The sequence below is a fragment of the Scyliorhinus torazame genome, chromosome 4 (genome assembly GCF_047496885.1).
Source record: "Scyliorhinus torazame isolate Kashiwa2021f chromosome 4, sScyTor2.1, whole genome shotgun sequence".
Lineage (NCBI taxonomy): Eukaryota > Metazoa > Chordata > Chondrichthyes > Carcharhiniformes > Scyliorhinidae > Scyliorhinus > Scyliorhinus torazame.
The window spans coordinates 319,554,835-319,579,406 of record NC_092710.1 but is presented as its reverse complement, the minus strand read 5'-3'; the positions used below and the strand labels follow the sequence as shown (position 1 = coordinate 319,579,406).

At 46.2% G+C, this 24,572-nt stretch overlaps 1 protein-coding gene across 8 annotated transcripts in view; it reads right to left on the bottom strand.

Annotated features, from left to right (window-relative positions):
• LOC140411110 (uncharacterized) overlaps window positions 1–3,155 on the bottom strand; it is a 154,896-nt gene extending 151,741 nt beyond the window's left edge. For all 8 annotated transcript variants that reach the window (XM_072500159.1, XM_072500160.1, XM_072500161.1 and 5 more), the window contains exon 1: window positions 3,061–3,155. In XM_072500159.1, the coding sequence (XP_072356260.1) occupies window positions 3,061–3,129 (69 nt within the window). In that variant the 5' untranslated portion in view covers window positions 3,130–3,155. The remainder of the gene's footprint in view (window positions 1–3,060) is intronic.
• Between the last annotated feature and the right edge of the window lie 21,417 nt (window positions 3,156–24,572).

Genomic DNA, 24,572 nt, shown 5'->3' with positions numbered 1-24,572 from the left:
CTGGTCCCCGTTTGTGGCGCCTGGCTGGGGTCTGCTCGGCAAGGCCGGCAGTTCACGGGAGCAGTTTGATCTGGGGCCAACAGAGTTGAGCGAACTTTAATCTCACTTAACTCTGCAATTGTGGGCAGGATCCAGGTCACAGCATCTTGTGAGGTCTTGCGAGGTGTAACGACTATCAGGAATCCCAGAAGGGGCCTCTCGCGGGATCTACCGGCCATGTCTCGTTCCGATTCTATCAGGACATGGCCGGTAAATCGCGACCATAATTGCTGCGTTAAAATTCTTCTTGTGGTAGCACTGTGGGTCTACTGACATCACACTGACTGCAACAGCAAGGCAGCAGCTCAATACCACCTTCTGGAGGGCAATTAGGCACGGGCAATAAATAAATACTGGTTATGCCACAATGCCCACATTGGGGCAGAAGAGACAGGTGGCGAATGGGTAAACAGGACAACCCACCCAGCCACTCTGTAGCACAGCAAGTGGGCACACGTTACATCTGGGCCGACTAACCAGCCAATCCCTCTGCCTCAATGCATTCAGCAGCTTCCAAAGAGGTCAACAACTTCCCTGCATGTAAAGCAGCATGTACCTTCTTTATTTTGGAGATTGGTAGTATATTCACAAGCACAATTCCTTGCACAGTCCATTTGCAATTAGACACACACACAGTCATGGCAGAAAATGGTAGTAAACGCTGGGAGGTTGAGGACATTGACAAGTGGTGAAATTACACTTTGAATGATTGTAATCATCTTTATTGTCACAAGTAGGCTTACATTGACACTGCAATGAAGTTACTGTGAAAATCCCCCAGTCGCCACATTCCGGCCCTGTTCGGGTACAGAGGGAGAACTCAGAACGTCCAATTCGCCAAACAAGCACATCTTTGGGGACTTGTGGGAGGAAACCGGAGCACCCGGAAGAAACCCACACAGACACTTTGAGAATGTGCAGACTCCACACAGACAGTGACCCAAGTGCTAACCACAGCTACCGTGCCACCATTAGAAGGGCATTGCCCATTTTACCCCACATAACTAGCCCACTCGGAAAGCATACCATGGTCAGATTACCAAGTCTGGTTGAACCTAATACAGGAGATTTTGGCATGGCCCTCCTGCCTCCAATCACCTTCTCCCCCCGCCCCAAGTCCCATTATCCGATATGTCCAACCTCTGGGAATGCTAACTTCCCAAAATAACTAGAAAGCAAAAAGAGTCTTTTCATGAGCTGATTGGCAGTGAGGAATCATCCAATGAGACAACCCTTTCTCATCTCCAATTTTTTTTTAAAGCAAATGAAATTATTCAAAAAATGATTTTTTTTTTTAAACCACAAGTTTTGTTTAATGCTCCTGTGAATTATCCCCCGGGTTAATCTTTATTTTCCAGAAACTCCAGGGCAATCCCGGAGGGTTGGCAATTCCTCACGTTTTGAATGGACAAAATGCACAGGTTTGTGTCCATTTAACTTTATCCCACTAAAACTGACTGTCAGATGGCTTGCAGTCCATGAGCGAAGGTAGTGCAATGATCGTCCTTCAGCCCCCACCTCATCTAACCCCGTCAACAAATCAATCTAATTCTTGCCCTCTCGTGTGTTCAATGTGTCAATGCTATTCGCCTCAATACATCTTGTGGTAGCAAGTTAACTGTCTAAATCAACCTGCCAATGCCAGAAAGTCCTCATGATTGACATTATCTAAGGGTTATCGGACTGATCAGTTTGGGCCACAGTTTCGACAAACACACTCCATGCCCTACAGCTGATCTCCACTCTCTGCTATCCAGTGCCATGACAGACCTCACCCAGCATGAGGAGGAATAGCAGCAGCACAGGCCAACTCAAGTGCCAGTCCTTTCCCTCCTTTTAGCAGAGGCAGTGGCATAGTGATTTTGTCACTTGACGAGTAATCCAGAAACCCAGGGTAATACTCTGGGAACCCACGTTCAAATCCCACCATGGCAGATGGTGAAGTTTGAACCCAATAAAAGTCTGGATTGAAAGTCTAATGATGACCATAAAGCCATTGGCATGAAAACCCGTCGGGTTCACTAATGTCCTTTGGGGACGGAAATCTGCCACCCCTTACCCAGTCTGGCCTACATGTGACTCCTGTCCCACACAAATGTGGTTGACTCTTAAATGCCCTCTGACATGGCCTAGCAAAGCACACTCAGTTCAAGGGCAATTAGGAATGGGCAGCAAATGCTGGTCAAGCCAGCGACAGCCCACATCCCAGGAATGAATTTTTAAAAATCATCACTTTGTGCCTCCTGGCAGAAATGGAAAACTACTTTTGAAGGGGAAGGGAGGGGCGGAAGAGACAGGTGGCGAGTGGGTAAACAGGACAACCTACCCAGCCACTCTGTAGCACAGCAAGTGGGTACACGTTACATCTGGGCCGACTAGGGCCGACTAACCAGCCAATCCCTCTGCCTCAATGCATTCAGCAGCTTCCAAAGAGGTCAACAACTTCCCTGCATGTAAAGCAGCATGTACCTCTCCAGTGACCCTCAGCTCACTCCTCCAAGAGTCCCTTGTTACCCACTAGAATGGACCACTGGCACCGAGAAATCTTTAGCTGAGAGCTGGAAATGAGGCATGTGCGAGGGGCACAGAAAGGGAAATGAGATGAAACACTCCTTGTCCACAAAATAGTAAGCAATTTGGCATTTTATCAAATTGTGGGAACATATGCACAGACACACAGCTGAAATGTGTAATATCTATCGATAATATCGATAGATAAGATATTCTCAATGCTAATTTATCAAATTAAGCTCGGGGGTCAATTTTTAAGAAATGGGTTTGATATTTTTTAAAGTGTCACATTTCTTAAAAAAAAACCTCTGGTTTAATTGATAATTAACTAGTACTAAACATATGGCGATCCACCAAGATAATCGAATCATTAACTAACTCTTAATAATGAGTAGGCTCAGAGAGAGACCATAAAACTGCCTTCTTTCCTCGCCTGGCACATGGCCCATTCACAAACTGACAAGGTTATTAACAAAACAATGAAAGTTGCAAAACAAAAACCCGGCTCACCTTAACTTGAAAAGGCTGGATCTCATTCAGCGTCTGGGCTTTGAGTTTTTGGGTTAGGACCTTCAGCATGGTGCAGCTCAAACAAGCAGAAACCCCTACCCCCCCCCCCCCCCCCCCCTCCTCCTCCCAAAAAAAACCACACACACACACACTCTCCAATTGTTTACAAAATTCGAAACGTTAAATAAAAACAAGGGTTGGAAGAAAGTGTGTGTGTGATATCAGGCAGTTGAGGCAAGGACAGGGGGGCGTCGCCCACCCCCTCCACACACACACACACAAACAGATGCCAATAACTGCTCGCAAACTTGTTGATTCTGCAGACGCTGCCCCAAAGTCAAAGCAGTCTCCAGCCTTCTTCCTGACCCGTCTGCTTTTGAGACCCTCCTGGGGTATTAACGATGCAATGGGAGGAGAGTTGTGTGTTGGGGACAGGGGGCTGGATGGGATAAGAACGATCCGCAGCTTAACGATAACCGAAATCCTCTGCTTATAGATCCCAGGACGTGCATACAGACATATGTGCCTGCATGCATGCATACATACATATACACACACACTCTCTCTCTCTCTCTCACTCACTCACTCCTCGCACAGGCTGCTGGAGCTTTTCGTGATGTTTCAATGGGGGAGGGTCGATGAGGATGCCAGTCTACGCAGAAAGCGTGGATGTTTGGAAGTTACCACCTCTCCTTAGCCAGCGACCTGAAACCTGACGAATAAAACAGCCCCCCTAATCCTTCCCTCCTCTCTCAAGTGACCGACCCAAAGAGAAAATATATCATTTGTGCGGAAAGAGGGAGGAGGGGGAAAAGGCTCTGGTCAGCCCTCAGGAGGCGGAGTCAATCCTGAAAGAAGCTCTCTATTTCCTTGTACTATTCACACCCCCTGTTGGTAATTGTGACACATTGGCTGTCTGGGGCTGTGCACAAGTTAAAGGCTTGTGTTTGAGGTCCCGATCGGCAGCATTCCCAGTTTGCATGAATGATGCCTGTAACTAGCAATTCTTGTGAAAGGTATGCTGCCGGATAGGGGTCTTTATTTAAGTATATTTCTCTGTATGTATACACAGATTTGTTAAATGGTATATTGCTTTAAAAGTTTTGGAAGGGCCACGAAGAATCCAGCACGAGTTTTAAGGATACAAAGTAATAACATTTATTTACAATAACATATATATATATATATATATTATAACAGCAGCAGCAACTTTCCTTGCTGCACACTCCTTCCTGCTAGTTCCTAAACTGGCCAGCTTTATTTATACTAGGAGTTTACTAATGGTTTCTCCTCATTGGGGAAGCTCATACTCCCACAGGATTGTGGGATTGTCATTAGTCCCCAGCCAATGGTAAGCAGGCAGGTTATAACAAAAAGGAAGAAGAATGGGGTTGAGAAGCAGAGGGATTAATCATTCAAAGAGCGAGCACAGGCAAAATGGGCCGAGTGAAACAGAAAATAGAAGCAGGAGGAGACCATTCGGCCCTTTGAGCCTGCTCCGCCATTCATTATGATCATCCAACTCAAAACCCTGATCCCGCCTTCTTATATGTTTCAATAAAATCACCACTCAGTCTTCCATACTCCAATGGGTATAGGCCCAACTTGCTCAACCTTACCTCATTGGAGAACCCCTTCATCCCAGGAATCAGTGGGTGTGCGTACACCACATGGACTGCAGCGGTTCAAGAAGGCAGCTCATCACCACCTTGTCAAGGGGAATTTTAGTTATTTATTTTTTTATTTGTCCATGGGCAGGCTGGGCCAGCATTTCCCTAATTGCCCTTTAGGGGACGGTCGCATGTAGGCCAGACCAGTTAAGGACGGCAGATGTCCTTCCCTTAAGGACAGTAGTGAATCAGATGAGTTTCTTACGACAATCGATTCACAGTCATCATTAGATTTTCAACTCCAGGTTTTTTTTATTGAATTCAAATTTCACCATCTGCAGTGGCGAGATATGAACTTGGGCATTACTCTGGGTCGCTGGTTTACTAGTTTAGTGACAATACCACTACACCACTGCCTCCCCGTAATTTGGGATGGGCAATACAAGCTGGCCTAATCAGCGAAGCCCACATCCATGAATGAATTTTTAAAAAGTCATGAAAATTCTCTGAACAACTTCTAATGCAATAATACCCTTTCTGAAGTAAAGAACACAAAATTGGACACATACTATAGGTGCAGTCTCAGGCACTGTACAGCTACAGCAACACAGCTACTTTTATATTCCATTCCCCTTGCAATAAACACCAACATTCTAATTGCCTTCTTAATCGCTGCTGTCCTTGCAAACTAACGTTTTGTAATTTGTGGTGGCTGGCACACCTAAAACCTGAGTCCAAAGATGTGCAGGTTAGGTGGATTAGCCATGCTAAATTGCCTCTTAGTGCCTAAAGATGTGTAGGTTACAGGATTCCATAGAATTCCTATATCTTATGATGATCTTTATTATTGTCACAAGAAGGCTCACATTAACACTGCAATGAAGTTACTGTGCAAAGCCCCTATAGTGCAGAAGGAGGCAATTCAGCCCATGAAGTCTGCACTGACCCTCTGAAAGAACACCCCACCTAGGCTCACTCACCTTCTATCCCCATAACCTCCACCTAAGCTGCACATTTTTGGACACTAAGGGAAATTTAGCATGGCCAATCCACCTAACCTGCACATCTTTGGTCTGTGGAAGGAAACCCGAACACCCAGAGGAAACCCACGCAGACACAGGGAGAACGTGCAAACTGCACACAGACAACCAAGGGCAGAATTGAACCCGGGTCCCTAGCGCTATGATGCAGCAGTGCTAACCACTGTACTGCTGTGCCATTATAGGGATTCACGGGGGGGTGGGCCTAGGTAAAGTGCTCTTTCAGAGGGTCGGCGCACACGCGATGGGCCAAATAGCCTCCTTCTGCTGTGTTGTGGTTCTATGATTCTATGATAAATATTCTATTTATAACTGGTACATTTCTAACAGATTCCTATTTACCAATATTATATTACATTATGTTGAGACTCAATAGATTTTCCTTCCTTCATATTTTTGACATAGGAAATTATTTGACTGCCAGTGGTCTTAACCGATGTACTTAAGTATTGAGTTTCACGCTTGTACACATAAATGGGTCTGAATTGCAAAATTGGGCACTCTGTAATTATCTTAATTTAAAAAACACAAGTGCGCAGACTGCAATTAATTGAAACCTTACTGCAGATGAACCAGTAACCACATGTATGTCAACCAGTCATATCCATGTGCAATGGGAAGGGACCCACCATCAAATCTTTCATGTGATGAGCCAAGACATGCAGTGCAGGTCTGCATCCAGACTTGAGGAATAGACTCAGAGTAGAAGAGAAGGCAGAGTAAGTCAGTGTAATAAGATGGCACAAAGTTTGAATTTTAAAGAGCTGAAGATTATCAAGCCTGTTACGACACCATGAGCTAGTACACAGCCAATTCCTGCCCCACTTGACCCAAAGTCACAACACAAGTAAACTAATCAATAATTCTTAGACAAATACCCAAACATTTTGGCCCTTGGCTGTCCAATAATTACAGTCACCAGGTTTGTAAATGTAAACACAATTACGTTTTATTAATGACAGGAACTGTAGTGAAATATGCAGCAAATACAACTGGTTAACTATCACCTAATTCCTAACTCTCTGCTTTAATTCCCCCCCCCCCCACACTCTCTTCACACACGCAGGACAGACAAACGCAGAGGGGAAGGAGGGGGTAAAAAAAACACAAGTAAAAGGAAAAAAGAGTCTTTGTTTCAGATGGTGGTTTGCAGCATCTTCCTCCTCATCAAACACTTTCAGTTCGAGATTTTAGTGTAGATTCATTCTGGTCTCTGTAGTTTCAGAAATACAGCACTCACAGCCCTTCTGGAGAAAACACGGAGGAGAGAGTGAGAGAGACCTTGGCCATGTCCTCCAGGACTCAAACTGAGCTCTTTGAGTCTTTGAAAATCATTCCACTCAGGCAGGATCCAATCACTACCTGTTCCGGGTAGATTACGGCCTTCTGACCAATTCATTGGCCACCAGCCAATCAATCCAACCTCTCTCTCTCTGGTGAAAAGTCTGAAGCTCCTGTTCAAACTAGCAGAGTCTTACTGAGTGTTCTCTCCTGTAATTTCTCATTCTCTCTGCTGCTTGACTTAAAGACACATGTTCATTAGTCATCCATGGATCACACGATAACAGCAAAATTAAAGAAAGGGAATAAACAGGAAGGCCACTTACGAGCCAAAAGGTTTTTAGCCTATCACACAGATGGGTAATTACATACCCAACCAGCCTGCCCTTGCAAAACTCAAAACGTAGGGCGGGATTCTCTGGGGCGGGTCGGAGAATCCGCGGGGGGGGCACGAATCCCGATCGTCAGGCTCCCTCATTCTGGGGGGTGCCTATGTTCCTCCACGCCGGGTCCCTGTAGGGCTCCGCCATGTTGCCCAAAAGCTGGAGACGACCGTGGCGTGCATCCTCGGACCTGCGCCGGCAGTGATGAGCCGGATTTTGGCACCGGAGCAGTGCACAGCCCTCCGGCGCCATGCTAGCTCCCAAGGAAGTGGAGAATGACTGGGCCTGGAGGCCCGTTGATGCCAGCGTCGCTCGCACCAGTTTTGACGCCGGCGTCAACATTTGGCCGGGATTTCAGAGAATCCCAGCTCCAGTGTCCATCATTAGATATGATTCCACTATTGGACAACACTTGCAAAACAATCCTGATTGCGCTAATAATTATACCGATAACCAATTGAAGATTAGTCTTTAGGTAGTTCAGAACTTGATATTGCTGACAAAGGACACATATCATATATTTTTGTCTTGTGCTATTCGGACATTTTCAAGAATACTAGATGTAAAATAAATAATAATGAGAAGAGAGTGCTGATTGGTTAGCAAGTGGACACGAATTGATAGAGGTAATGGTAAGGAGAATGCACCCGCTAACTAGGTAAAAGGTAAAGTCACCATAATCCCAGATGACCATAGGCTGCTCAGGCGAGGGGCAAGGTTGAGAAGGCGGGACCTTCATGAATAACCATTAACTAATGACTAACAGTTAACTGCAAAGCTTTGCTTAAATCAGGCAGGTTGACTCTGATTGGTCACTGCGTTGCCCTGAGGAATGAACCAGAGAATGGTTGTTGCCTATTTTGTCTAGTTGAAACAGGCAGAATGTGTGTTATTTCTGTCTGCAAAGAACTGGGCCCTGTGTATTAATATACATAGCTTCTAGCATGCATAAGTGAGCAATACTGTGAGCCTGACTGATAATCTTAAATTGGTTGCCAGCGTAATTCTTAGCACATTCAGGATTATTTAGTAAGGGTTGTCAAATCGCAGAATCACATCTAATGTTGGACATGTGTTTTGACTTTTGCAAGCAAGGGCAGTTTAAGTACAGTCAGTACTTTGCCTGTTGTGAGCAGCTGAAGGGACATGCTGTTTAATACGATGTGCCAGGCTCTGGGACCTATGGCCTACGTACCTAGCAACGCAACGGTACTGAAATTCATATATCACATTTCCTCACTTGAGTCCCTTCATATTTGAACACGACAGGTATAATGCCATTGACACCTGAAGACTTACCCACGTAGAGTTATTTTACAGTCTTGGTGACTGAAGCAAGCTCATCCCCTTATTTTGGATCAATAAGGGGATCAGGGGTTATGGGGAGAAGGCAGGAGAATGGGGATGAGAAAATATCAGCTATGATTGAATGGCGGAGCAGGCTAGATGGGCCGAGTGGCCTAATTCTGCTCCTATGTCTTATGGTCTTATCCGGAATGAATGCTGTAGAAAGGGTCTAAAGGGGTCATCACACAGTGTGGATTCCTTTTTTTTTAATTTAAAGTGCCCAATTCTTTTATTTTCCCACTTAGCGTGGCCAATCCTCCTGCATGGGTTGTGTGTGTGTGTGTGTGTGGGGGGGCGGGTGGGGGGGGGGGGGGGGGGTGAGACCCACGCGGACACGGGAAGAATGTGCAAACTCCACATGCACAGTGCCCGGGGTCGGGATCGAACCCGGGTCCTCGGTGCCATGAGGCCAACCCTCACAGTGTGGATTCCTGATTCAGGAGTTTGTTATAGTGCTCTGTCCAACAAGAGAGATTTTCGGACCTGTTTGTTCGGAACTGACTGCCAACTGCTCAGGGGGTGGCTATCATACCATTGGCCTTTGGGGTCATGGACAGATCAGAGCTTCATGCAGAACCTTCAGGCTGTGCTTACCACAGCTTTCTGAAGATCTGTGGCTCCCCCACTATTCGTTCTTCATCTCTCTCGCTGTCCTGCACCATGTGTTTTGCTTGTTGGTATCTGGCTTTTCTTGCTGGGGATTTTTCTAGTCAGGTATTTACGATCTGTGAGCATTGTGCACAACATTTAGTAGCATGGCTATATTTTGATTGGAACCATCGTGATGCTCCAAATCTTAGGTGTCGTGCAATGAGTGACATCCCTAGACCTCTTCCAAGAATCTATGTTATCTACTGGGATGCCAGCAAGCTCGGAGGCCAATATTTGTTCCAGTTCCTCTGTCTCTTTGCTGATTCATTTAGGATAGTTGCATCTTTGTGAGTTGACTCTCTGTCACAATATCATCAGGAGCGATTGAATAAACTCGGTTTGTTCTCACTGGAACGAAGGAGGTTGAGGGGCGACCTGATAGAGGTATACAAAATTATGAGGGGCATAGACAGAGTGGATAGTCAGAGGCTTTTCCCCAGGGTAGAGGGGTCAATTACTAGGGGGCATAGGTTTAAGGTGAGAGGGGCAAAGTTTAGAGTAGATGTACGAGGCAAGTTTTTTACGCAGAGGGTAGTGGGTGCCTGGAACTCACTACCGGAGGAGGTAGTGGAGGCAGGGACGATAGGGACATTTAAGGGGCATCTTGACAAATATATGAATAGGATGGGAATAGAAGGATACGGACCCAGGAAGTGTAGAAGATTGTAGTTTAGTCGGGCAGTATGGTCGGCACGGGCTTGGAGGGCCGAAGGGTCTGTTCCTGTGCTGTACATTTCTTTGTTCTTTGTTCTTTGGAGTAGCAGATGAAGTAGACCGTTTGACTCATTGAGCCTGCCCTGCCATGTAATAAGATCATGGCTGATCTGATAGTGGCCTGAACTCCACTTACCTGCCTCGTTCCCATAACTCTTGACTCCCTTGTCAATTTAAAAATCAAACTCAGCGTTGAATTTACTGAATGACCCACTGCTCTCCGAGAAAGAGAATTGCAAAGACTAACCCTGAGAAATTCCTCCTAATTTCCATCTTAATTGGCTGATCTCTTGTTTTGAAAAGTGCCAGGCTTCCTCATGAGGAGAAACACCCTCTCTAGAACCTGCACTGACAAGCCTCCTCAGAATCTTATATGTTTCCATAAGATCACTGTAGCCATGTAAAATGGCTGCGTTCCGATTAATCTGGCCAAAACCCAGTTTACAATGGCTAACCCGAAAGACTGCTGGGAAAAGCAGCTAAGAAGACACAAGCAGGCAGCTGCAGACAGTATTGCATATTCGGCTCTGGGAAGTTAGCCCAGATCGATACTCAGGGCTATCAACAGCCCATCAACCCAGGTATTTGCAGTTGCATTCAGGACTGTTTGCAGCCCATCTATTCAGACATCCACCGTTAAATCGGCTATCCCCGGGAACAATTGCAACCTATTAGCAATTAAATACCGGGCCAGACCTGTCGGCGCCTTCAGTGGCCGAAACAAAGACAGGTGAGCGACCACCCCGATCGAGGAATCGCCTCACCATTGGACACATCGACCCCAGAGATTGGGGACAGATCCAATCACTTGGGACTCAGGGTCAAGGGCCGCCCCGGGAGGCGGGAAGCCCCTGGGCCCTATTAAAGTGAGGGTCCAAGTTCAGATCTCGCTCTCTCTCCTCTTCGCCTGCTCGAGACCTTCGCAAGAACAGCAACCGGCAACAGTAAGTTTGAATCCAGCGATCGCTATCCGGTAGAGACACCTAGCCACCGACCAGTCGCAGCCTTTTGAATCCCGCAGGCCAGATCTGATTGGACAAGCCATTCGTTTCCCTGACTTGGTGGGCTCTTCCTAAGTTAAGTATTGGCTAGTAGTGATAGGTTTATTATATAGAAAGTAGTATTAGGGTATTAATATTGCTTGTTGTATATAATAAATGACCGTTGTTTTAATCCTTACTAAGCGGTGTGCTGTATTATTAATCATAACCTGAACTTGAACCACGTGGCGGTATCATAAAGATACCTGGCGACTCATGAGCAAAGGTGACGTAATCAGAGCAAATAGACTAAGGTTAAACAGAATCTTACATGTTTCCATAAGATCACCTCTCATTCTTCGAAACTCCAGTGAATATAGGTCCAACCTGCTCATTCTTTCCTCATATCAACCGCCCCTCCCTCCCCAAACATTCCAGGAATCAGCCGAGTGAACCATCTCTTCATTGCTTCTAATGCAGATATATCTAAGCTTAAGAAAGGAGACCAAATCTGTCCACAGTACTGTAACGTGTTAGGTATCGTCTTCAAGGATACGATGCTCCTGACAAGCCATCAAAGTCTTTTGGGGTTATCTTTGAAGTAATGGGTGTTAAGATATTCAATGTTTGTTTTAAAAGGTTAACTTGAGTTCATAGAATAAACATTGTTTTGTTTCAAAAACCATTTGTCCATAATTGCTGTATCACACCTGGAGAGTACGCCGTGTGCTTCCCACACCACAATCTATTAAAAGTTGTGGGTCGGTTGAACTCCATGAAACACTTTGGGATTCTGTAAACCCGGACCCATAACAATTGGAGGCTCGAGGGGGATAAAAGTCTATTGGATTGGCTTAGTGAACTTAAAGACAGTGAGGGATGAGCATATTGTGGCTGCTTTTCAGGTGTGGTATTTTAGTTTAAGTGGGGAGTGTGTTGTGGACAATGGCTCTTTCAGAGGCTCAGAAGTTTTTGGAGGTGGAGACGGTCACATACAGTACCTTACGGACAGAGACTAAAAGCAGACTGTTAGATTTGGCAAAAACATTGCAGTTAACATTACCTGACAAAATGCGAATAGATGAGGTAATTATGGCGGTGGTTAAGCATTTAAAGTTGCCTGAGATACAGTTTGATTTATTGGAAATGGCAAAAATTCAGTAGCAAATTAAACAAATGGAACATGAGAAAGAATTAAAGCAGCTTGAATACGAAAGAGGTAGAGAGGAAAAAGAGAGAGCGAGAGAGAGAGGAAAAAGAAAAGGAGAGAGAAGAAATACAACATAGAACAGTACAGCACAGAACAGGCCCTTCGGCCCTCGATGTTGTGCCGAGCATTGTCCGAAACCAAGATCAAGCTATCCCACTCCCTGTCATTCTGGTGTGCTCCATGTGCCTATCCAATAACCGTTTGAAAGTTCCTAAAATTTCCGACTCCACTATCACAGCAGGCAGTCCATTCCACACCCAAACCACTCTCTGAGTAAAGAACCTACCTCGGACATCCCTCCTATATCTCCCACCCTGAATCTTATGTTATGCCCCCTTGTAACAGCTACATCCACCCGAGGAAATAGTCTCTGAACGTCCACTCTGAGAAAAGAAAGAATAGCCCTAGCAGAACAAAAAGAAAGAGAAAGGGAGATACAGATCAGGGAAAAAGATAAAGAGAGAGAGTTTGAACTTCAGAAAATGGCCATAAAACATGGCAGTCAGTTAAAATTGGCAGATGTAAAGGGAAACGAAAGGGAAATGTAAAGGGATGATAGTGATGAGGATAGTGAGAAAGGGCATCAAAGTCAAAGGCTTGGTGGGGATCTATTTAAATATGTCCAAGCATTGCCAAGGTTTGACGAGAAGGAGGTAGAAGCCTTTTTCATTTCATTTGAGAAGGTAGCTAAACAAATGAAATGGCCACAGGACATGTGGGTATTACTCATTCAAACAAAGCTGGTAGGTAGAGCTCATGAAGTCTTTGCATCACTACCGGAAGAGGTATCTGAAAAGTATGAGGAGGTGAAAAAATCCATCTTAGGTGCATATGAGCTAGTGCCAGAAGCTTACAGACAAAGGTTTAGAAATTTAAGGAAATTATTTGGTCAAACATACATGGAGTTTGAAAGACTCAAACAGAGTAATTTTGATAGGTGGATAAGGGCTTTGAAAATAGATCAAACGTATGAAGCTCTCAGAGAAATTATAATTTTGGAGGAGTTTAAAAGTTCAATTCCTGATGTAGTGAGAACTCATGTGGAAGAGCAGAGGGTTAAAACTGTGAGGTTAGCAGCAGAAATAGCAGATGATTATGAATGTTCATAAATCAAAGCTTGGTTTCTGGCATCAGTTTCAGCCTGTGAGGGATAGAAACTGGGGACATGAGAAATACTCGTGGTAAAGGTAAAGGTGATCTGATGGGAGATAATAAGGAGAGTGTACCTCAGATTAAAAAAGAGATCCAGGAGGGTGGAAAAGAAATGAAAAGTTTCAAACATTTTCACTGTAATAAACTAGGCCATGTAAAGTCACAGTGTTGGTGGTTGAAGAAAAGGACTGGGAAGGCTGATGTGGTAAAACAGGATAAGACAGTGGGGTTTGTTAAAATGGTAAAGGAAAGCCCAAGTGAAGCGAAGGAGGTGCAAAAGATTGTACAGCCTGATCAAGAGGTGATTGATAAGAAGGTGCCAGATGTCTTTAAAGAATTTACTTGTGTGGGTAAAGTTTACTCATGTGTATCAGGAGGAGCAGGTAAAGAAGTCATAATTTTAAGAGATACAGGAGCTAGTCAATCTTTAATGGGAAGAGATGAGGAATTATGTAGTTTGGGAAGAATGTTGCCAGAAAAGGTGGTAATATGTGGAATTCAGGGTGAGAGGAGTAGCGTTCCATTATATAAGGTAACTTTGGAAAGTTCAGTGAAGAGTGGTGAAGTGATAGTAGGAGTAATAGAGAAACTATCTTGTTCAGGAATACAGTTTATCTTGGGTAATGATATAGCTGGATCGCAGGTGGGAGTGATGCCTACTGTGGTTGATAAGCCAGTGGAAAATCAGACAACTGAAGTGTTGAAGGACGAATATCCTGGGATTTTTCCAGATTGTGCAGTAACAAGGTCGCAAAGTCACAGATTAAGACAAGAGGAGAAATCAAAGAGTGAAGATGAACTTGAAGTACAATTATCAGAAACGATTTTTGATCAGATGGTTGAAAAAAACAAGAACAGGTGGAGGATGAGGCGGATATTTTTAGTTCAGGAAAATTGGCGGAGTTACAACCGAAAGATGTAGAAATAAAACGGATATATCAGAAAGCATATATGGAAGAGGAATCTCAGAGTATACCAGAGTGTTATTACCGTAAAAGTGATGTCTTGATGAGAAAATGGAGACCTGTACATATGCAGGCGGGTGAAAAGTGGGCAGAGGTTCATCAACTAGTATTGCCGGTAGGGTATAGAAAGGAGGTGTTGCGAGTGGCACATGAGGTACCAGTGGGAGGTCATTTGGGGATAAGGAAAACTCAAGCTAAAATACAAAACCATTTTTATTGGCCTGGACTACATAAAGATGTAGTTACATTTTGTCAATCATGTCACACATGTCAAGTGATAGGGAAACCACAAGCAGTGATAAAACCAGTGCCCTTAATACCCATTCCAGCATTTGAGGAACCTTTTACAAGGGTCCTAATTGATTGCGTAGGACCGCTTCCTAAAATGAAAAGTGGGAATCAATATCTTTTGACTATAATGGATGTGTCTACTAGGTTTCCAGAGGCCATTCCAGTACGTAATATTACAGCTAAAAAGATTGTGGAGAAGTTACTTAAATTCTTTACTAGATATGGACTACCCACAGAATTACAATCGGATCAAGGATCAAATTTGCCCTCAAGGTTATTCAAAGAAGTAATGGCTAGCTTAGGAATAAAACAATTTAAATCAACTGCGTGCCATCCAGAATCACAGGGAGCGTTAGAAAGGTGGCATCAGACATTAAAGACAATGTTGAGGGCTTATTGTCAAGATTATCCAGAGGATTGGGATAAAGGAATTCCATTCATACTGTTTGCAATTAGGGATGCACCTAATGAGTCAACCAAATTTAGTCCTTTTGAATTAATTTTTGGTCATGAGGTAAGAGGACCACTTAAATTGATGAAAGAAAAATTGGTGGGTGAGAAATCGGAAGTTACACTATTGGATTATGTGTCAAATTTTAGGGAACGATTAAATAGAGCAGATGAATTGGCTAGACACCATTTGAAAGTTGCACAAAATGTGAAGAAACGGGTAGCGGACAAGAACTCCAAAGTTTGTAGTTTTGCCAGTGGAGATAAAGTTTTAGTGCTGTTACCAGTGGTAGGTGAACCTTTAAAAGCTAGGTTTTGTGGACCGTATCAGATTGAAAGGAAATTAAATGAGGTGAATTATGTGATAAAAACACCAGATAGAAGGAAAACTCACCGAGTGTGTCCTGTGAATATGCTTAAAAGGTCCTTTGAAAGGGAAGGAGAGAAAAAAGAGGAGGTTTTAATGATTCTAACTCAAAGTGACAAACCAAATTCAGATGACTGTGAATTTGACATACCTCAAATTAAATTGGAAAACGAGGATGTTCTTAAAAATTGGGATGAATTGTTGCGTTATCTTCCAGATGAAAAACGAACTGACCTGAAAGAGTTATTGGTATCACATGGGAAAGTTTGTAGAGATAAATTGGGAAGTACTAAAATGGCTATACATGATGTAGATGTGGGAAATGCTGTTCCGGTCAAACGACATCCATATAGACTAAACCCTTTAAAATTGGCACAGGTTAACAAAGAGATTGAGAGTATGCTTAAAAATGGCATAATTGAAGTGGGTTGCAGCCAACGGAGCTCACCCATACGATAGTACCTAAACCAGATGGCACCCAACAGTTGTGTGGACAAAAAGGTGAATGCAGTTCCAAGAACGGACTCTTATCCGATCCCACGTTTGGAGGATTGCATTGAGAAAGTGGGACAATCCGCTTTTATTTCCAAATTGGATTTACTTAAAGGTTACTGGCAGGAACCTTTATCCGAAAGGGCGAAGGCGATTTCAGCTTTTGTGACTCCAGATGGTATATACCAATTAAAAGTTATGCCATTTGGCATGAAAAACGCCCCAGCCACATTTCAACGGTTAACTAATCCAGTTGTTTCAAGATTGCCCAATTGTGCGGTATGCATCGACGATCTGGCAGTTTTCAGCCAGACATGGAAAGAACATTTAAAATATCTTATGGAGTTATTCGATCGACTTCAGGAGGCGGGTTTGGTGATAAACCTAGCCAAAAGTGAATTTGGAAAAGCTCGAGTCACTTTCCTTGGCCATACAATCGGACAGGGTCGATTGGTCCCACGGGATGTGAAAATGAAAGTTATTGGGGAGTTTCTGACACCCTCGACACTACGGGAAATAATGCAATTTCTTCGTATGAGTGGACTTTTCCGGAAATTTGTACCAAATTTTAGCAGTGTTGCTGCTCCACTGACAGACTTGCTGAAGAAACGTATAAAAAATCTTCAATGGACAGCGGAGTTTCAACAGGCATTTGACTGCCTGAAAGCTGTGGTAACCGATGCTCCTGTATTGGAGAATTGCAAGGGACTCTGTGATCAGATTGAACTGAAGTGTCTAACTTTAAAGAGAAATGCCGAGGCGCAGAGGAATGGATGGATCGTGCAGAGACATTCTTGTTCAAAGGGACTGTCAATCGAGAAGGATTTCGGTTGGAGGAAGAAGAATGGGGGGAAAAAAATGGACTATATTATTATACCTGTTTGTGTGTGTTGTTTCTTTTGAACCGGTAAAGTATTTTTATGGTGTGCATTTCTTAATTGATGGTGCAAAGGTGAAAAATGAAACCATTCTTGAAGTTGATGGTTTATTTTTTGGGGGGGGGGGGGTCATGTGAGAGTACCTTTAAGAAATGGATGTTTAAGCAATGTACCTTTAAGAAATGGAGCTGATCATATTACTGAAGTGATGTCAGAGGGTGGGGGGATACTGAGCTCACTTCTGCTTTTTGGTTTCAGTTTGAGAAAGCAGCTGGGAGTGTCTATGTGTTTCGCTGAGAGCTGCAGGAAGAAACACAGAGCTGGTCTGTTGATTTCTGCAATCCAAAGTCTATAAATATATTGAATGTAACCTCATGTCTGTTTTTGAAGGTTTTAAGTCTTTTGAATGTTTAAAGGAACAGTTTGAAGGATTATTTAGTGTTGTAGACTTTTGGGGTTATCTTTGAAGTAATGGGTGTTAAGATATTCAATGTTTGTTTTTAAAAGGTTAACTTGAGTTCATAGAATAAACATTGTTTTGTTTTAAAAACCATTTGTCCATAATTGCTGTATCACACCTGGAGAGTACGCCGTGTGCTTCCCACACCACAATCTATTAAAAGTTGTGGCTCGGTTGAACTCCATGAAACACTTTGGGGTTCTGTAAACCCGTTCCCATAACATGTGGTACGCCTTTTGCAGAGATGGTTCTGGAATTCCTCCTCCTCCTCGTCTGTGTGTGCACTGTTGTTGCTACATTGGTGCTAACGAGTGTGGCATACTGGTTTCTGGAAAGACTTATTCAAAGTACCACGAGTCAGTCATTCATGCCCTTGTGGTGTGAGTTGACCTTACGGGTCACGTGGCAATGCCCAGAGCTGACCGTTGAGGCTGCTCCTTCAACATGCCAATCCAGTAGGTTGTGTAGCTTGTACCCACCTTCTCAAGATGCAATTCCTCGGCAAACCTTGTTAACATTGTACCTGTTCATTGATCTGGCTTTGAGGGTTGTTCTCCTCTTTGATTTTGTATTAGTGTCTAGAAGTGTTCTGACATTTCATTAGCTTGAATTTTCTTCCAGCCAGTAGAGAGAGAGAGGTGGGCAGAGCCGGTGACGGGAGGGCAGGAGGTGGGCAGAGCCGGTGAAGGGAGGGCAGGAGGTGGGCAGAGCCGGTGAAGGGAGGGCAGGAGGTGGGCAGAGCCGGTGAAGGGAGGGCAGGAGGTGGGCAGAGCCGGTGAAGGGAGGGCAGGAGGTGGGCAGAGCCGGTGACGGGAGGGCAGGAGGTGGGCAGAGCCGGTGACGGGAGGGCAGGAGGTGGGCAGAGCCGGTGAAGGGAGGGCAGGAGGTGGGCAGAGCCGGTGAAGGGAGGGCAGGAGGTGGGCAGAGCCGGTGAAGGGAGGGCAGGCTGCGTGTAGGGTTGCTCTTTCTCATCTCCCCTTTACTGGGGAGAATAGCTATTTTCATAGACTCTCATAGACGCTCTGCACCTAAAACCAGCTGCACTGTCACCTTAGCTCCAACTCCATATAAACCTATAAAATTCAAACAGGACTAGACAGGGTAGATGCAAGAAGGATGTTCCTGATGGTCGGGGTGCCCATAACCAGGGGGGTCACAGTCTGAGGATATGGGGTAGGCCTATTAGGACAGAGATGAGGAGAAATGTCCTCACCCAGAGAGTGGCGAGTTGTAGATTCGCTACCACAGGAAGTAATTGAGGCCAAAACATCATGGATGCCATCTAACCAAATTTGTTCTAATTGCGGTAGCGAACAGGATTGTCGGCTGTTTCTCTACGGTCATCCGGCGAGGCTGTTGGCGGTATCTAACGTTAATTAGGACGCTTAATGAGACCCCACGGGCTTCTTGCCACAAATGACTGTCCCGCCGGCTGATTCGCCGGGGCTCCTCCTGACACCACCCCGCTAACGAGGGGGAGCAGCACTTAAACTGATCCCGCAGAGCAAACCCCATACAGGACGCAGCCATGTCACCGCGCAGACCTACTCCATGATTCGGGGACTGGCCAGGCTCACGGACGCAGTGGAGTACAGGAGGAATATCCTGAGGCGGGTCGGAGGGTCAGCCACAGGGCAGCCAGTAGTCACCACCATCAGCTCGCGGACCACCATGCAGTGCCGCAAGAAACTCAATGACCCCCATCAGGCCGCACGGGTGAGTTGGCATCAGCCTCCAGGCACCAGTCCTGCCTGCTATCCCAGACGCCCCCCCTCCCCAACGACCCTGAACCTGGCACTGCCCCTCCCCCTCAGCACAATACCACGCCCGTGCCCCACCACAACTTGGCACCCACCAGCACACCTCACCAATGCCCGGCAGTGGTGCCCATGCCTGTCCCCTGCCATGGCCATGCCCCCATCCACGATGCATGAAGCGTTAGTCTGTCCTCCATCTGTATCCCCGCAGGAGAAGTTGACCCGCAACAGACGGGAAAGGGGTCAGATGGGCGGTAGGGTGCCGGACCTCAGGGTCCTCAACTCCTACGAGGAATGGGCCCTGGAGGTTGCGGGGGTGGCCGGGGACAGATAAATGTCCGACGTCGTGCTTGGCCTATGCTGCAGAGGTGAGTATCCACCGGCCCCCAGTCAGGTGACCTGTCACAGGTGAGTTGTTCAGGCCAGACTGATGATCCTTCCGTCTCACTGACCACAAGTCCATTCTCCCGCAGGATCTCCAGCTGGTGGTACCGGCCCATCCCGGTGCCCCTCTCCCCGCCTCCCAAGAGAACACCTCGGAGGAGATCTGAAGAGGCCACCGTCGATGCATCACAGCTGTCATCCCCACCCTCCACCAGCGCAGAGACACACACCTCGGAGGGTGAAAGTAGTGGTCAGGATTCAGGGCCACAATCTGGTGAGCACCGCACAGTTGCTGATGCACATCTGGTGGAGGCAGGAACCCCCAGCAGATGAGGTCTGCTGGATCCCAGGACCTAGCTGGATCCCAGCCTGATGCTGAGCCTCTGGAACACAGTTACCCAGGGCTGATGCAGTTGATAGGGTGCGGCCGTGAGAGTCAGAGGGGGATATCAGCCACGCGTAACCATTGGGAGGCGCCCCAAAGGCTAAGGGTGCAGGAGATGTCGCCGGCAATGCGTAGCACCGAGGCTAACACTGCTAGGGTGGCGACCGCAGTGGAGACGCTGGTGCACGATGCCAGCACCATGGGTGGCGGTGTCCATGCGGCAACTCAGTCAGTGACGGCCATGGCTGAGGGCCTCAACATCGTGCAGCTGGACCTTTCGAGGTGCTGTGGAGACTGTCCCATCCTCAGGCGGGAATTGCCGATGCGCTCCGGTGCATGTCCCAGACACTGTGGGACGTGACCTAGTCTGAAGTGGACCTTCCAGGGGCGCGGCAGAGCATGTCCCAGCCTCAGGTGAGAATTTATGAGGCACTCCAGGGCATGTCCATGTCACTGAGAACTGTCATGATATGCAAACATGCAACCAATGGATAATCAGAATAGGACACAACCAATGGGTAATCAGGACACCCAGAGGTGGCATCACCACAAGGGGGCATGGCACGAACACTATAAAAGGGATGAGGCACTCACACCCTGTCTCTTCCACAGACAGAAACCTAGAGAGTAAGACAGGGCTGATCAGCAGCAGCATCACACCCTAGCACGTGGCTTAGAGCAAGCTGATATAGTTAGACTGAGTTACTAGAGCTAGATTAGCAGAGTGTCGAACTCATTCAATTATGATAATAGCTCAATAAACACGTTGAATTCATTTCATAGTCTGGAGCATCCTTTTCTAAAGCCTACATCCAGTAGCAGTTTATGTTACACAAAGTAACATAGCACAACATGGTATAGGAGTGACTGTTCTCTCTACCTAGTTCAACTCAGCAAGGTCAACGACAACCAGCTTCTGAATCCAGGCACGATGGACAAGATTCAGGCTCCTTATCAACTCAGGACCACCGGCAATCTTAGTGCTAACTTGCATTCGTTCAAGCAAAAGTTCCAGCTATACTTGGAAGCATCCGACCTAGATAGCGCGACCGATGCTCACCAGATAGCTCTTCTACTCACCACTGCGGGTAACCATGCGATAGAGATCTTCAACTCCTTTCAATTTTCCGAAGGGCAGGACAAAACGAATACCAAATCATCCTGGACAAATTCGACAGCCACTGCGACGTGGACACCAACTAAATGTTCGAGCGCTACATCTTCAACCAAAGGATGCAAGGTAAAGATAAATCCTTCAATAGTTATCTGACTAATCTTAGACTGCTGGCGCAATCCTGCAACTTCGGTGACATGACTGGCTCCATGCTCAGAGACCAAATCGTTTTTGGAGTCCACTCTGATCCTCTGCGAGAGCAATTGTTGAAAATCAAGCATGTGACCGTAAAAGTCGCTATTGAACCGTGTACTGTGTATGAGCATTCCAAAATTCGCTACTCACAATACAAAACGGCTGAGAGTGAAAAACAAGCCTCCCACGAGGTGGAGTGTGTTCAGGCCATCTCCCGGATGCAGCGCCTCAATATCTCCGATGGCAACCATTTCGCGCTCTCGTCTCGTGGCAACTACGCCACACCCCAAAAGGGGCATCACGGTAGCACAGTGGACAGCACTTTTGCTTCACAGCACCAGGGACTCGAGTTCGATTCCCGGCTTGGGTCACTCTCTGTGCGGAGTCTGCACATTCTCCTCGTGTCTGCGTGGGTTTCCTCTGGGTGCTCCGGTTTCCTCCTATTAGTCCTGAAAGACGGGCTGTTAGGTGAATTGGACATTCTGAATTCTCCCTCTGTGACCCGAACAGGCGCCGGAATGTGGCGACTAGGGGATTTTCACAGTAACTTCATTGCAGTGTTAATGTAAGCCTACATTATTATTTATTATGTGCAGGGTAGGTGGATTGGCCACACTAAATTGCCCCTTAATTGGAAAAAAAAATGAAGATAGATCAGAGAGATAGGGTGAGGGAGTGGGCCGAGGTAGGGGGCTTTTTCAGAGGGCCGGAGCAGACTCAATGGGCTGAACAGTGGGATTCTATGATTCGATGGAAGTTGGGACTGTTCTCTTTGTAGACGAGAAGGCTAAGAGGAGATTTGACAGAGGTGTTTGACAGAGTGGATAGGGAGAGACTGTTCCCGCTCACAAAAGGATCAAGGACGAGAGAGCACGGATTGAAATCCAGAAGAAGCAAAGGCGATGTGAGAAGAAACCTTTTCACACAGCGAGTGGTCGGCGTCTGGAATTCACGGCCTATAAGTGTGGCTCAATCGAGGCTTTTAAGAGGGAATCAGACCATTAACTGAAAAGGAAGGATGTAAGGTCATGGGGAGAGGCACTCTTAAATTCTTCTGTCGGAGAGCCAGCGTAGAGGGGCAGGGTTGAATGGCCTCCATCTGTGCTGTAACCATTCTGTGACAAGTTTCTTACAATTGTAAGATCCTCCAGCACAACGGGAGGCCATTCGCCCTGTCACATCTGTGCTGGCTTTTTGAAAAAGCCATGCAATTAATCCTCTTCCTTCAGTGCCGTCCCCTTTAATGAGACTAAAGTTTCACCACAGCGAATGCCAAAGCGAGTCATGATTGTGCCCTTTGTGATCCTGGTTTGGTAAATCGCCAGAATACTTCGAGATCCTCGGAGCAACGGCAAAAGGAAAGATGTGCCCGAGCGACTGAGTTGTTCAATTGAAGCCGGGGGAAATGAGGTCAGATTTCCCGAGCGGTTTTCCGGATCACCCTCTCTCTCTCCAGCAGAAACCCCAAAGAGGTTCTCCAGAGTTTCAGCTGGAGGCCAGAGGGGTCTTCTTCACGATGGTCCAGTCGTTTCACGATCATTATTTCTGAGACTGGGGAACCTTCTGAAAACTGTGCAGAGATGCGAGATTGCTTACAATCCAAAATGGATCGACCCAGAGTTCACATTCACCTCAGTGCCAGAAAGCCTAGGCCTGCGCACGAGGAATTGATAGCCAAGTGGGTGAGGTGCTGAAGGACCGCTCACACATATAGAACTTCATCGCAAGGAAAAAAAGAGGGAAGAGTGGGAATTCCATTGAAAGAAGTGGGTTCGCATTGTCAGCAACAAAACCTCCTGACAGGAACAGCCTGTGACTGCACCCTCCTCTGGCCATGCAAGTGCATTACACCACAGTGCTTCCAGAAAGGTCAGCTGCAGCACCACCTCTTGGTCTTATCAGCTCACTACATCACACCATGACCCGAGGCCTTAACTGCATCCAAACATCGGGTGCTGGCCTCCTATATCAGCCAGGGCCCTCCTCACCTGTACCCCATCACTGTCACAGACCTTACAAGATGTGTTTTCACGGCATCCGAGCCCTTACAACAACGAATGGCCTTTGTTTTGTGTCTTTAACGTAACAGGACATCCGAAGGTGCTTCACAGAACATAGAAATGAAATGAAATGAAAATCGCTTATTGTCACAAGTAGCCTTCAAATGAAGTTACTGTGAAAATCCCCTAGTTGCCACATTCCGGCACTTGTTCAGGGAGGCTGGAACATAGAACATAGAACATTACAGCGCAGTACAGGCCCTTCGGCCCTCGATGTTGCGCCGACCTGTGAAACCACTCTAAAGCCCATCTACACTATTCCCTTATCGTCGATATGTCTATCCAATGACCATTTGAAAGATCTTAGTGTTGGCGAGTCCAGTACTGTTGCAGGCAGGGCATTCCATGCCCTTACTACTCTGAGTAAAGAACCTACCTCTGACATCTGTCTTATACCTGTCTCCCCTCAATTTATGGGCAGCACGGTAGCATAGTGGATAGCACAATTGCTTCACAGCTCCAGGGTCCCAGGTTCGATTCCGGCTTGGGTCACTGCCTGTGTGGAGTCAGCACATCCTCCCCGTGTGTGCGTGGGTTTCCTCCGGTGCTCCGGTTTCCTCCCACAGTCCAAAGATGTGCAGGTTAGATGGATTGGCCATGATAAATTGCCCTTCGTGTCCGAAATTGCCCTTAGTGTTGGGTGGGGCTACTGGGTTAAGGGGATAGGGTGGAGGTGTTGGCCTTGGAGGGTGCTCTTTCCAAGAGCCGGTGCAGACTCGATGGGCCGAATGGCCTCCTTCTGCACTGTAAATTCTATTCTATTCTATTCTATTAAAGCTATGTCCCCTCATGCTAGACATCACCATCCGAGGAAAAAGGCTCTCACTGTCCACCCTATCCAATCCTCTGATCATCTTGTATGCCTCAATTAAGTCACCTCTTAACCTTCTTCTCTCTAATGAAAACAGCCTCAAGTCCCTCAGCCTGTCCTCATAAGATCTTCCCTCCATATCAGGCAACATTCTGGTAAATCTCCTCTGCACCCTTTCCAATGCTTCCACATTCTTCCTATAATGCGGCGACCAGAATTGCACGCAATACTCCAAATGCGGCCGCACCAGAGTTTTGTACAGCTGCAACATGACCTCATGGCTCCGAAACTCAATCCCTCTACCAATAAAAGCTAACACACCGTACGCCTTTTTAACAATCATCTCAACCTGGGTGGCAACTTTCAGGGATCTATGTACATGGACACCGAGATCTCTCTGCTCATCCACACTGCCAAGAATCTTATCATTAGCCCAGTACTCTGTCTTCCTGTTATTCCTTCCAAAATGAATCACCTCACACTTTTCTGCATTAAACTCCATTTGCCACCTCTCAGCCCAGTGCTGCAGCTTATC